The sequence below is a fragment of the Scyliorhinus canicula genome, chromosome 1 (assembly GCF_902713615.1).
Source record: "Scyliorhinus canicula chromosome 1, sScyCan1.1, whole genome shotgun sequence".
Lineage (NCBI taxonomy): Eukaryota > Metazoa > Chordata > Chondrichthyes > Carcharhiniformes > Scyliorhinidae > Scyliorhinus > Scyliorhinus canicula.
The window spans coordinates 238414838-238427625 of record NC_052146.1 but is presented as its reverse complement, the minus strand read 5'-3'; the positions used below and the strand labels follow the sequence as shown (position 1 = coordinate 238427625).

Below are 12788 nucleotides of genomic sequence, written 5' to 3'. Positions count from 1 at the left end.
ATGTTATCATATGTGTTCTGCCCAAAGACAGATCCTTAGCCAATTGTCTGCTGAGGCTTCATCCTGAGCTGTTTTCTTGGCAGTATTTTGTCAGTGGTGGTTTGCCGTTGCTTGCCACTCTTGGGCAGAACAATGAAGCACGTCTGCCTCAACCGGAAGGACAATCAAACACATGCTGTTACTGTTATTCTGAACCACATGCTAGCCATCCAACTAACTGAGCTAACCAGTCCACAAGTATTAGTTGCCCAATCAAAAGATTAATCTAGGTTCATTGGACATAACTTGCCTTTTACAAATCCATGCTCGCTCACTCTTATCGATTCATACTTATCCAGGTGCTCTCTTTTCCAAATAAAAGATTCTAGTAGCTTTACCACAATAGTCATTAGATTAATAAGATTATATTTCCTAAATATCTCCCCTGATTTACTTAAATAATGTTGTGACATTAATATATTCCAGCTGCTACACTATTTGAAGGTTACATGTAATATTTAATGTAATATTGTAATAATGCTTTAATGTAATATTTTCAAATGTCCTTCCATTTTGAAAATTCAAGTGCAATTATATGATTAGCAGATTACAGTTCTCCAAATAAGATAATCTACAATCAATGGTTTCAACCTACAGTGATAGATGGCAATTTAACATAAACCTAATAATATGAAAATATTAAGGGTTAAAGTGCATCTTGTTTTGCTCATTTTCTGATCTAATTTAGACATCCAACCTCCTATGTTTGAACAACATAGAAGCAAGACCAATTCCATATTGGATCAAGTGCTGTAGAAGTCCTGGCAATTGCCTAAAACAGGCAGTAAGCCACTTGAATATGGTAATAGAATTTACAGTGCAGAAGGAGGCCATTCGGCCCATCGAGTCTGCACCGGCTCTTGGAAAGAGCACCCTACCCAAGGTCAACACCTCCACCCTATCCCCATAACCCAGTAACCCCACCCAACACTAAGGGCAATTTTGGACACGGAGGGCAATTTATCATCGCCAATCCACCTAACCTGCACATCTTTGGACTGTGGGAGGAAACCAGAGCACCCGGAGGAAACCCACGCACACACGGGGAGGATGTGCAGACTCCGCACAGACAGTGACCCAAGCCAGGAATCGAACCTGGGACCCTGGAGCTGTGAAGCAATTGTGCTATCCACAATGCTACCGTGACATAAACTCTCTTCTCACACTCAGATCAGGAATTAGTTTCCCTTCAGTGTAGCTGATAATTGATCTGGGGCACCGAGTTACCAGCTTCAACTACAGCTTAAAAAATACTTCCGTAATATGGAGGCACGAGGAGCATTGTTTACGGCCTATGCCCACAATAAAGCTGCGGGTGGCTACCAGCCAGTACTTGCTCTCTCCTTATTATCCTACCTTAGGCCTATATTAAACTCTTAGTCATGTCTTAGTCAGTTGATCTCGCTTCTCGCCTCCAACCACCACCACCCACAATCTCCCAGCCTGTTGTCATAGAACATAGAACAGTACAGCACAGTACAGGCCCTTCAGCCCACGACGTTGTGCCGACCATTTATCCTAACCTAGGATCAACCTAACCTACACCTTCAATTTACTGCTGTCCATGTGCCTGTCTAAGAGTCGCTTAAATGTCCCGAATGACTCTGACTCCACCACCTCTGCTGGCAGTGCATTCCACACACCCACCACTCTGTGTAAAGAGCTTACCTCTGACATCTCCCCTATACCTCCCTCCAATCACCTTAAAATTATGTCCCCTCGTGACAGCCATTTCCACCCTGGGGAAAAGTCTCTGGCTATCCACTCTATCCATGCCTCTCATCACCTTGTACACCTCTATCAAGTCACCTCTCTGCCTTTATCGCTCCAGTGAGAAAAGCCCTAGCTCCCTCAACCTTTCTTCATAAGACATGCCCTCCAGTCCAGGCAGCATCCTGGTAAATCTCCTCTGACCCTCTCCAAATCATCCACATCCTTCCTATAATGAGGTGACCCGAACTGGACACAATATTCCAAGTGTGGTCTAACTAGAGTTTTATAAAGCTGCAGCAAAACCTCGCGGTTCTTAAACTCAATCCCCCTGTTAATGAAAGCCAACACACCATACGCCTTCTTAACAACCCTATCAACCTGGGTGGCAACTTTGAGGGATCTATGTACGTGGACCACAAGATCCCTCTGTTCCTCCACACTTCCAAGAATCCTGCCTTTAACCCTGTATTCAGCATTCACATTCGACCTTCCAAAATGAATCACTTCACATTTATCAAGGGTAAACTCCATCTGCCACTTCTCAGCCCAGCTCTGTATCCTGTCAATGTCCTGTTGTAACCTGCAACAACCCTGAACACTATCTACAACTCCCCCAACCTTCGTGTCATCGACAAACTTACTAACGCACCCTTCTGCTTCCTCATCCAAGTCATTTATAAAAAACCACAAAGAGCAGAGATCCCAGAACAGATCCTTGCGGGACACCATTGGTCACTGACCTCCAGGCAGAATACTTTCCATCCACGACCACTCGCTATCTTCTTCCGGCCAGCCAATTCTGTATCCAGACAGCCAAATTGCCCTGAATCCCATGCCCCCTAACTTTCTGAATGAGCCTATCATGGGGAACTTTATCAAATGCCTTACTGAAATCCATATCCACCACATCCACTGCCTGACCTTCATCAATGTGTCTCATCACATCCTCAAAGAATTCAGTGAGGCTTCTGAGGCATGACCTGCCCCTCACAAAGCCATGCTGACTATCTTTAATCAAACTACGGGTGCTCCGGTTTCCTCCCACAGTCCAAAGATGTGCGAGTTAGGTGGATTGGCCATGCTAAATTGCCCGTAGTGTCCTAAAAAATAAGGTTAAGGGAGGGTTGTTGGGTTACGGGTATAGGGTGGGTACGTGGGTTTGAGTAGGGTGATCATGGCTCGGCACAACATCGAGGGCCGAAGGGCCTGTTCTGTGCTGTACTGTTCTATGTTCTATGTTTTTCTAAATAATCATAAATCCTATCTCTCAGAATCCTTTCCAATATTTTGCTCACCACAGACGTAAGACTGATGGGTCTGTAATTCCCAGGGATTTCCCTATTCCCTTTCTTGAATAGGGGAACAACATTCACCTCCCTCCAATCATCCGGTACTACTCCAGTGGAGAGTGAGGATGCAAAGATCATCGCCAACGGCGCAGCAATCTCCTCCCTCGCTTCCCGTAGTAACCTTGGGTATATCCCATCAGGCCCAGGGGACTAATCTATCTTGATGCTTTTCAAAATTTCCAGCACATCCTCCTCCTTAAAATTAACGTGTTCGAGTCGATTAACCTGGTTCACATTGTTCTCATGGGCAACAAGGTCCCTCTCTCGAGTGAATACTGAAGCAAAGTATTCATTTAGGGCCTCCCCCATCTCTTCAGACTCTAGGCACAAGTTCCCTCCACTTCCCTGATCGACCCTACTCTCACTGTGATCATCCTCACATAACATAGAACAGTACAGCACAGAACAGGCCCTTCGGCCCTCGATGTTGTGCCGAGCAATGATCACCCTACTCAAACCCACGTATCCACCCTATACCCGTAACCCAACAACTCCTCCCCCCCCCCCCCCCCCACCTTACTATTAGGACACTACGGGTAATTTAGCATGGCCAATCCACCTAACCCGCACATCTTTGGACTGTGGGAGGAAACCGGAGCACCCGGAGGAAACCCACGCACACACGGGGAGGACGTGCAGACTCCACACAGACAGTGACCCAGCCGGGAATCGAACCTGGGACCCTGGAGCTGTGAAGCATTTATGCTAACCACCATGCTACCGTGCTGCCCTAAGTGTAGATCGCCTGGAGCTTTCCCTAATCCTTCCCACCAGGGATTTTTAATGCCCCCTTCTAGCTCTCCTCAGTCCATTTTTGAGTTCCTTCCTGGTTACCTTGTAACCCTCTCGAGCCGAGTCAGATCCTTGCTTCCTCAACCTTACGTAAGCTTCCTTCTTCCTCTTGACTAGAAGCTCCACTTCTCTTGCCATCCAAGGCTCCTTCACCTTACCATTCCTTCCTCGTCTCAGTGGGACAAAACAATTCAGCACTCGCAGCATGTGCTCCTTAAACAATTCCCACATTACTGTTGTGCATTTTCCAAAGAACAATTGTTCGCACTTTATGCTGCTCAGCTCCTGTCTAATAGCAGTATATTTTCACCTCCCCCAATTCAATACCTTCCCATACTGTGTGTTCCGATCCCTCTCCATGACTATGGTAAAGGTCAAGGAGTTGAGGTCACTGTCACCGAAATGCTCGCCCACCGAGACATCTGACACGTGGCCTGCTTCGTTTGCGAGCACCAAGTCCAACATGGCCTCCCCCCTAGTCGGCCTATCTACATATTGAGTCAGGATTCCTTCCTGTACACACCTGACAAAATCTACTCCATCCAAACCATTTGCACTAAGGAGGTTCCAGTCTGTGTTCGGGAAGTTGAAGTCACCCATGACAACAACTCTGTTACTTCTGCACTTTTCAAAGATCTGACGCCCAATCTGTTCCTCTATCGCTCAGCTGCTATTGGGGGGTCTATAGAAAACTCCCAATAAAGTGACTGCTCCTTTCTTGGTTCTGATTTCCACCCATACTGACTCAGTAGACAAATCCTCCTCAACTACCTCCTTTTCTGAAGCTGTGATGCACTCCCTAATTAACAGTGCCACTCTCCCTCCTCTTTTACCTCCCACCCTATTCTTCTTAAAACATCTAAACCCCGGAGCATCTAACAACCATTCCTGCCCTGTGAAATCCATGTCTCCATAATGGCCACAACATTGTTGTTCCAAGTACTGATTCATGCTCTAAGTTCATCTCCCTTATTCCTGACACTCCTTACATTGAAACAGACACACTTTAACCCATTCCTCTGAGTGCAACTTTGCCCTATCAACTGTCTATCCTTCCTTGCAGACTTGCTGCATACTATTTCTGCCTGTTCAACAGCTACCCTATCCTCTGATCCATAGCTCTGGTTCCCATCCCCCTGCCAAACCAGTTTAAACCCCCCCGAAGAGCTCTAGCAAACCTCCCACCCAGGATATTGGTGCCCCTCCAGTTTAGGTGCAATCCGTCCTTCATGAACAGGTCCCACCTTCTCCAGAAGATATCCCAATGATCCACATATCTGAAGAATTCCCTGCTGCACCAGGCCTGTTCAGCTGCACTCGCTCTCTGTTCCTTGCCTCACTTGCATATGGCACCGGCAGCAATCCTGAGATCACTGCTCTGCTTGTCCTGCTTTTTAGCTTCCAACCTAACTCCCTAAAATCACTTTTTGGATCCTCATCCCTTTTCTTAGCTATGTCGTTGGTGCCTATATGCACCACGACTTCTGGTTGCTCCCTCTCCCCTTATGTTGTCAATGTTGCTGCGACTGGCACCTGCAGTTCACTGTTGCTGTTCCAGCAAGGCTGGTAGACTACCTTGGGAAAGCTGCACGCCTGCCCAAAATAGGTGGGAGCCTTCTTAATATGGAGGTTAGGATCCAAAACTATGCCTAGGACCCCAGAATAAAGTTATCCCAGCTCCACAAAAATCTTCCACCTGCCCCCTTCCCCTGGCGTTGCCACCCCTCCTTCAAGCTCCCACTTCGGTTATGTGGAGGAGCTGCTGGATTTCCTATCAGCATATTCCTTGTCAACATTTGTTCAATGCCAACTCCTCACTGAAATTATTCTTGTGAGGTCCCAGCCATGAAAGTTGGTTGGGCATTATGCTAACTCCATTAGAACATACAGTGCAGAAGGAGGCCATTAGGCCCATCGAATCTGCTCCGACCCACTTAAGCCCTCATTTCCTACGCACGGTTCAATTCCCGTACCAGCCTCCCCGAACAGGCACCGGAATGTGGCGACTAGGGGCTTTTCACAATAACTTCATTTGAAGCCTACTTGTGACAATAAGCGATTTTCATTTCATTTCATTTCCTATCCCTGTAACCCAATAACCCCTCCCTAACCTTTTTGGTCACTAAGGGCAATTTATCATGGCCAATCCACCTAACCTGCAAGTCTTTGGACTGTGGGAGGAAACCGGAGCACCCAGAGGAAACCCAAGCAGACACGGGGAGAACGTGCAGACTCCGCACAATGACCCAGCGGGGAATCGAACCTGGGACCCTGGCGCTGTGAAGCCACACTTGTGCGACCGTGCTGCCCAATTAGACTGCTAGATCGTGGTTTTAAATAAAAGATAATCAACAGTGTTGCAGAAATAGTTTTGTAGGATCAATGCCAACTCCTTTGTCTAGATAATAGAAAGCTAATGTACCAATTTGTTTTTTTTTCAATAAATGATAACCTGTTTGAATGTTGAAGTACTTTAATGTGTGTAATGTTATAAGGCGGCACGATGGCACAGCGATTACTACTGCTGCCTCACAGCGTTAAGAACCCGGGTTCAATCCCGGCCCCGGGTCACTGTCCATGTGGAGTTTGCACACTCTCCCCGTGTGTGTGTGGACCTCACCCCACAACTCATAGATGTCCAGGGTAGGTGGATTGGCCACATTAAATTGCCCTTAATTGGAATTTAAAAAAAAGAATATGTGTAATTTTATAATGCTGAAATAATGTTGTCCTAGTCTTTTGAATAAATATTTTATTTTGTATTTTTGCTTTGTATCTGTTCTGTTGAAATGATTCTTATCAGGTCTGCAGAGTTTTTACGTGGAGCATACAGACGACATACTCTGCTTAACTGTCAATCAACACCCAAAATATAAAAATGTTGTGGCAACTGGACAAATAGGTAAGACAAATTACCATTTCAATATAAAAATAAAACATTATTAACTGGCTCAAGGTGAATAAAAGATTAATATTTATACATTCATTTAAAATTACAATGGCAAATTCGTTCCATTGTAACTATCCAAATATTAATGTTAGTGTTTTTGATAAATATTTAATGGGTATTTTCTGGAATTACTGAGAAACCCAGAGAAAGGAGCAAGACCAATAGTGCAGGACATCACCAAGATTTAAGAGTCAGAAAGAATAAAAGATAAACCAAGATATCAGCTAGGAATTTCATCGATTCTGTGCCTGCTCCATCTCTCTAAGTTCACCAGAAATATGAAAGAAATCCCATTTACAGGATTTTGGTCAGATTTGCAATGAGATACAGTGGTTGCCAGAACATTTCAGGCCATAATGCCTCAGTTTGACACTTTAAATTTTGCTTGAAGAAAAGAAAGCTGAATAACTCGCAATAACAATAAAACGGTAAAAAAGGTTTGTTGTGTATGTTGCCACAGCTGTAGGACAGCACATTAATTGTTGGAAACATGCATTTTTTAGAACTGTTAAACCCAACTGCATGAAATTACCATTGCCAATAACTAGAATTATAGTGAGCAAATCTGATTAAATAAGCAAAAACAATATTTTTCATTTAAAAATATAATTCCCATACAATATCACAAGAATAGGATATTCAGCACATATCTCTTGTTCATCGTACTTTTATGTCACCTTTCAAATGCCATCCTTCAAATATATGTATAAAGAAACAAGTATCACTCCAGGAACACAAAATACCAAAATCAGAATGTCTGTAACCTTTTAACTATCCTTTGTATGAACTAAAACACTGGTTATTTAACAGAAGTTAGACTGGGTAGCCTTAAAGGAGAATAGACGTAGAGCTAGAAATAATACTGTATTTTGCATTGTATATTGCTTACAGAATAGCACATCATTTTGTTGTAAACAAACCAAGAAAAACATACTTCTAGTGTAATAAAAATAATATGTCCTGCAGTGTTTTGTCCATCATCTTTCAGATGTTGTTTATGTGCAGATTTCAGTGTCATATTTCCACGCCATTGCCTAAAATGTCATATTTCTAATATTGCAACAAATCACAGCTCTGTAGCAGTGAGTATTTTAAAATTAATCAAAAAAATAACTCAAAACTATTCAATATCATTGCACTGGCAAAAAATCAAACGGTAACTGAGTGGTGAGGAAAATCTAGCAATAAAAGTAAAGCAGAACTCAACTAATAAAATAAAAAAGAATTCATAGAAAAATACAACCTCAGTATAGTGGAAAACAGACAGTAGCGAAGCAGCTGCCATTATTCATTTGCCCAATTTTCTTTTCTATTGACTTCAGTAAAAAGGAAAATCATACATTGGGTACAATGAACTGACAAGCTGCTCCCCCCCCCCCCCGTCAATGGTGACTTTATTTATTATCAGCAACAAAAAATTTTTAACGTGTCTATTGGAGTTTTTACATATTAGACACTATACGAGCAGTAAGGGTAACTGTGCCGATTACAATATCAATTTCCTTTGTGTTGGTCCCCCCCCCCCCCCCCCCCCCCCCCCGGCCTTGAAGAAAGCTGTCCAGAACCCGACAAGTCTGGGGCATACCCGAACATGTGGGTGTGGTTGGCTGCGCCTCCCTGACACCGTTCACATTTATCCTCCACGTCCAGGGAGAACCTGCTCATTTGGGTTCTTGTCAGGTGCGCTCTGTGTACCGGTCCCCATAGATTCCCTTCCCCAGACTGTCCGCATCCAGTAACTCTTCTAGCATTGTGCTTTTCGGAGTTTGTGGGTATGAAGTCGTCTCCTTGCGGAGAACATTTTTGACCTGTTTATTCCTCCTTCAGCTCCTCTAAGGTCGCTAGTCTGTCCGTGTAAAAGTCCCTAACCATCGGTGTTCTCCCCCCTCCAATTTATCTCCACCTCTTGATGGAGACAAGTATGGCTGGTGTAAACCTATGGTTGCTGGAGATCGAGGTCATGATGGACACAGCGATTAGAGTGAAATATTGCCTCTTCTGGTTCCAGGTTATCAGGGTTGCTACCACCACTAAGCTTGTGGAGTGTTTTGCTGGTGGGGATGGGATTGCTGCCATAGCGAGGGCCCGGAGGGTTGTCCCTGTACGTGAGGCCTCCTCCATCCACATCCATGCCGTGTTTGGGTCCTTTACCCATCCAGTCACTCTTTCCACTCTGCCAGCCCAGTGGTAGTATTGCAAGTTTGGGAGGGCCAGTGTTTCCAAAACGCTTGACATCTTCTCTGTTATGTTCCTTGCATGTTCATTTAGAAAGAAATATGCCATTCAGGACTCCTGATTACAGCTTCAAAACCAATGTTTATTTCCTTAATTATAGAAGTCTGCCACAAATACCATTTACAATGACTTATTACACAAATTGCTGAAAGAAGAAGAAAGGACTTACTTTATATAGTGTCGTTCACCTTTCCTCACCGCATGATGCCCCACCATGCCAGTGAAGTACTTTAGCAATAAAGGGCGGGATTCTCCAGCCATGTCCGCCCGGAGACCGGAGAATCCCGCCCAAGGTCAATGGAGTTCTCCATTGTGCGCGGCTTGCCCGTGGCGTTCTTACGGCGGGCGGGGCGGGAGAATCCTGCCCATATTCACTGTTCTGAGATAAATTTGCCAATTTGCACAAGGTCCCACGAATATGCAATGACTAAATAATTTTTCTGTGATGTTGGTAGAGGATGGATATAGGCCAGTATACTAAGAGGACTTCCCTGTTCCTTCTTCAAATGATAGAATGAGATCTAACAGTTTAATGTGTCATCTCAAAGATGTTCCCAGAGACTCAGCGTCAACCTAAATTATGCGCTGAAATCGCCGAGTGGGGCTTGAAGCCATTACAGGCAAACAGAAAGAAACAAAGAAAGATAGACAGACAGACAAATGTGCAATTATGTAGCCATTGTTGCAAGAGCAGGAAGGTTGTCGAAACAAATAACTACTTTTCAAGTGTAGTCATTTGTAATGTTCAAAATATTCCAATATATTCTGGCTAAGAGGCAAGAATGGTATCCCTACGTGCCAAGTCTATTGGGAGAAATCCTATGGTTATCCATTCTTACCTCGTCCAACCCTCAGATTATGGTAGACGATTATCTGTCTGCTCTTGCCTTGCATTCACAATGACTTCATCCAAAATATGCAAAGAAACTATCTGAATGTCGGGGGGAAAATTGCCATTGTTTTCCACTCTTAAATTCTGTTCAATCTCTTGATAACTCCTGTTCAACTCTTAAAATGTTCAAGATACTTAACATTGCCAATACCATCCCTTTAAGTATGCCATGCCATAAAGCATTCTAACTACTGAACTCAGAAGATTGCAAGATTGCGTTAAACTGTTCATTTGACTCTTAATTTAGATGAACAAAATGAAATAGAAATTACTGGTCTTCAAATATAGCTTAATATTCTTATTATGTTAATGGTTATATCCCATCTGTACTGTTAAATGCAAGAAATGATTTACCTAGTGTACTAATTACTGTTTACAAGTGGAATATAATTTAAACCTCTTTAAAAATGTGGCAATGATTTTAAATTATGGTAATTTAACAGTCTAGTTTAGATAATAAAGTGTCAATGTAATCTCTGAGTCATAGTGGTATTTTAGCTTCAAATCAGAATTTTGCTTTTCTTAAAAACACATCTTACCTCATGTCCATTTTGCATTATTAATTTATCAGTATTTCTCCTATGATACTGTTGTATGATGCCTCAGGATCAGAGGTATAATTTATTTAGGCTCAATATGTCCTCATTTGCAATTGCTATCTCAATGCAGGTGATATTGCAGACACATCAGGTAAGGCTATCAGCTCTTTCCCTTACCCCTGCCATCCCCGTTCCCCCATTCTCTTTAGTTTTATTTATGCAGTTTCACTGATTTCCTTGTCATTGTGAAACTGTAGTAATGTATTTGCTCATTAAGCAGATACATGAAGTTATGCAGCCCATGGTTTTGTTCTGAGTTAATTGCAGTGCTTAGTAGATAGCATTAGGATAAAACACTTTGTGTATGTTTCATGCCTGAGCTATGTTAGTTGACTGTGAATTTTGAAACAAGATGCAAGCAATGAATAAAAACATTTATAAAACTGCTAAAAATTGCTTCAAGTTTTAAATGTTTCTGTCTTGCTCTTTCTATACTCTCATTTTAATGTATACAATATTTCTAAAATTACTAGGGACAACTCCATCCATTCACGTGTGGGATGTCATAACCAAGCAGACGCTTTCTATTCTCCGTTGTTCCCATAATAAGGGTGTCAGTTATGTTAACTTCAGTGCCACTGGCAAGTTATTGTTGTCACTGGGTGTTGACCCTGAACACACTATCACTATTTGGAGATGGCAGGAAGGTAAATTTTAAAGCTTATTATAATTAACAAGTTTTTTTATTTGTTCTATTTTACATAGCCACTGACCTACATTCACTGATTTATAATGCCAGGAGTTAAGAAGCAGTTGTAGATTCTGCACTAATTGCATGAATGCTATGTCATGATCTCTGAGTAGATGGCAAAATCATTAACAAAATATCTTGCATTTTATTTCCTTCTGTAGTAATAGAACAGAGACCGTTTGTTTGGCGTTTTCTTTTATCCCATTATCGTTTGTCTTTCACCCAGTCAGTTTCTGATTTTGGTACTTTGTTGTACTTTGTGCCTTCAAGTCTGAGTGGCACAGACTTGAGCATATTTGACATTTATATCCTTGTTAGATCTGGCTAGACCACATAAAATCCTAACGGGCCTTGTTGTCCACTGCCAAAACCACATACTTCAGGATCATATACTCTGAGCTTGTCTTCTGCCTATGATACAACTTCTCTCCATTTCCACCAAACCACTAACCATTCAAAATCCCTTCCCTTTACCCATGCTAGTTGATATTATAAATGCTTACAATGGCACTGTCCCATTTCTCTTTCAAATCTGTCATCATCAGACTTCAAATAAATACACCTATAACCGTTCGTTGTAATTACCACTCCATTGCCAATCTCCCTTACCTCTCGGAATTCCTGGAACATATTGTCAGTTCCCAAATTTGTGCTCATCTGTCCCAAAAATCCATGTCTGAAACTCTCCAACTCGGTTTCTGCCCCTACTACAGCACTGAGACAGCTCCATCAACTACATCTCTCAATCTGACCTTTTGTACATTCCCCAATTTATTCATACCACCGTTAGATTAGGCACCTTCAACTGTCTAGGCCCTCTAAAAGTTTTTCTCTAGACTTCTCTGTCTCTCCATAATATCCTTCAATCCTAACACTTTGATCAAGCTTCTAGCCACACCTTGTAACATCTCCTTCTTGGGTTTCTGTACTCTTTTGTAAAGTATGTTAGATGTCTTATAAATGTGCCATATAGTTAAAAGTTGTTGTTGCAGTGACACCAACATAAGCGTTGCAGGCCTAAGGAGAAGGTCCGCTTCGGCCTCTCAGATTAACGGTGGGAGGCAAAATAATTGTGCCTTTGCCAGCATCACTTGCATCCTGAGAACAAATTTTATAAAAGCAATGTGTAACAACTGTCTCCGTTGATGGTGGTCGAATGCATCTTGCAAGTAGAGTGTAAATAAATTCCAATCAACATGTCTGTTGCATGCCTGGCAGTATAATGGGAAGAATTCATTCATATCCAGGGAGCAGGTGAAATCTTTTTTCTTAAATATAATTTTTATTGGAATTTTTTACAGAAAATATAAAACATAACGACAAACAATGAAATGCAACAAAATAACCCATAATAACTGTATCACCCCCAGACCGTATCGACGCATGTATCCCATCCCCCACCCCCCCAACCCCAATGAACAACAAAAGAACTTCAAAATAAATTTAAATTAAATAAACAAACATAGTCATTGTCCGGGTTGCTGCTGCTACTGTCCCAGTATCCATTGTAGCTAGATCCTTCGTCGGG

The 12788-nt window shown here is 42.6% G+C and overlaps 1 protein-coding gene across 15 annotated transcripts in view; it reads left to right on the top strand.

Moving 5' to 3' along the window:
* Positions 1-12788, top strand: part of LOC119972713 (echinoderm microtubule-associated protein-like 6) — a 528500-nt gene that overhangs the window by 388468 nt on the left and 127244 nt on the right. For 6 of the 15 annotated variants that reach the window (XM_038809940.1, XM_038809915.1, XM_038809893.1 and 3 more), the window contains 3 exons: positions 6697-6795; positions 10640-10660; positions 11043-11216. In XM_038809940.1, the coding sequence (XP_038665868.1) occupies positions 6697-6795; positions 10640-10660; positions 11043-11216 (294 nt within the window). Of the gene's footprint in view, positions 1-6696; positions 6796-10639; positions 10661-11042; positions 11217-12788 lie in introns of those variants that run through there. The other 9 variants (XR_005462143.1, XM_038809998.1, XM_038809972.1 and 6 more) reach the window with 4 other exon arrangements.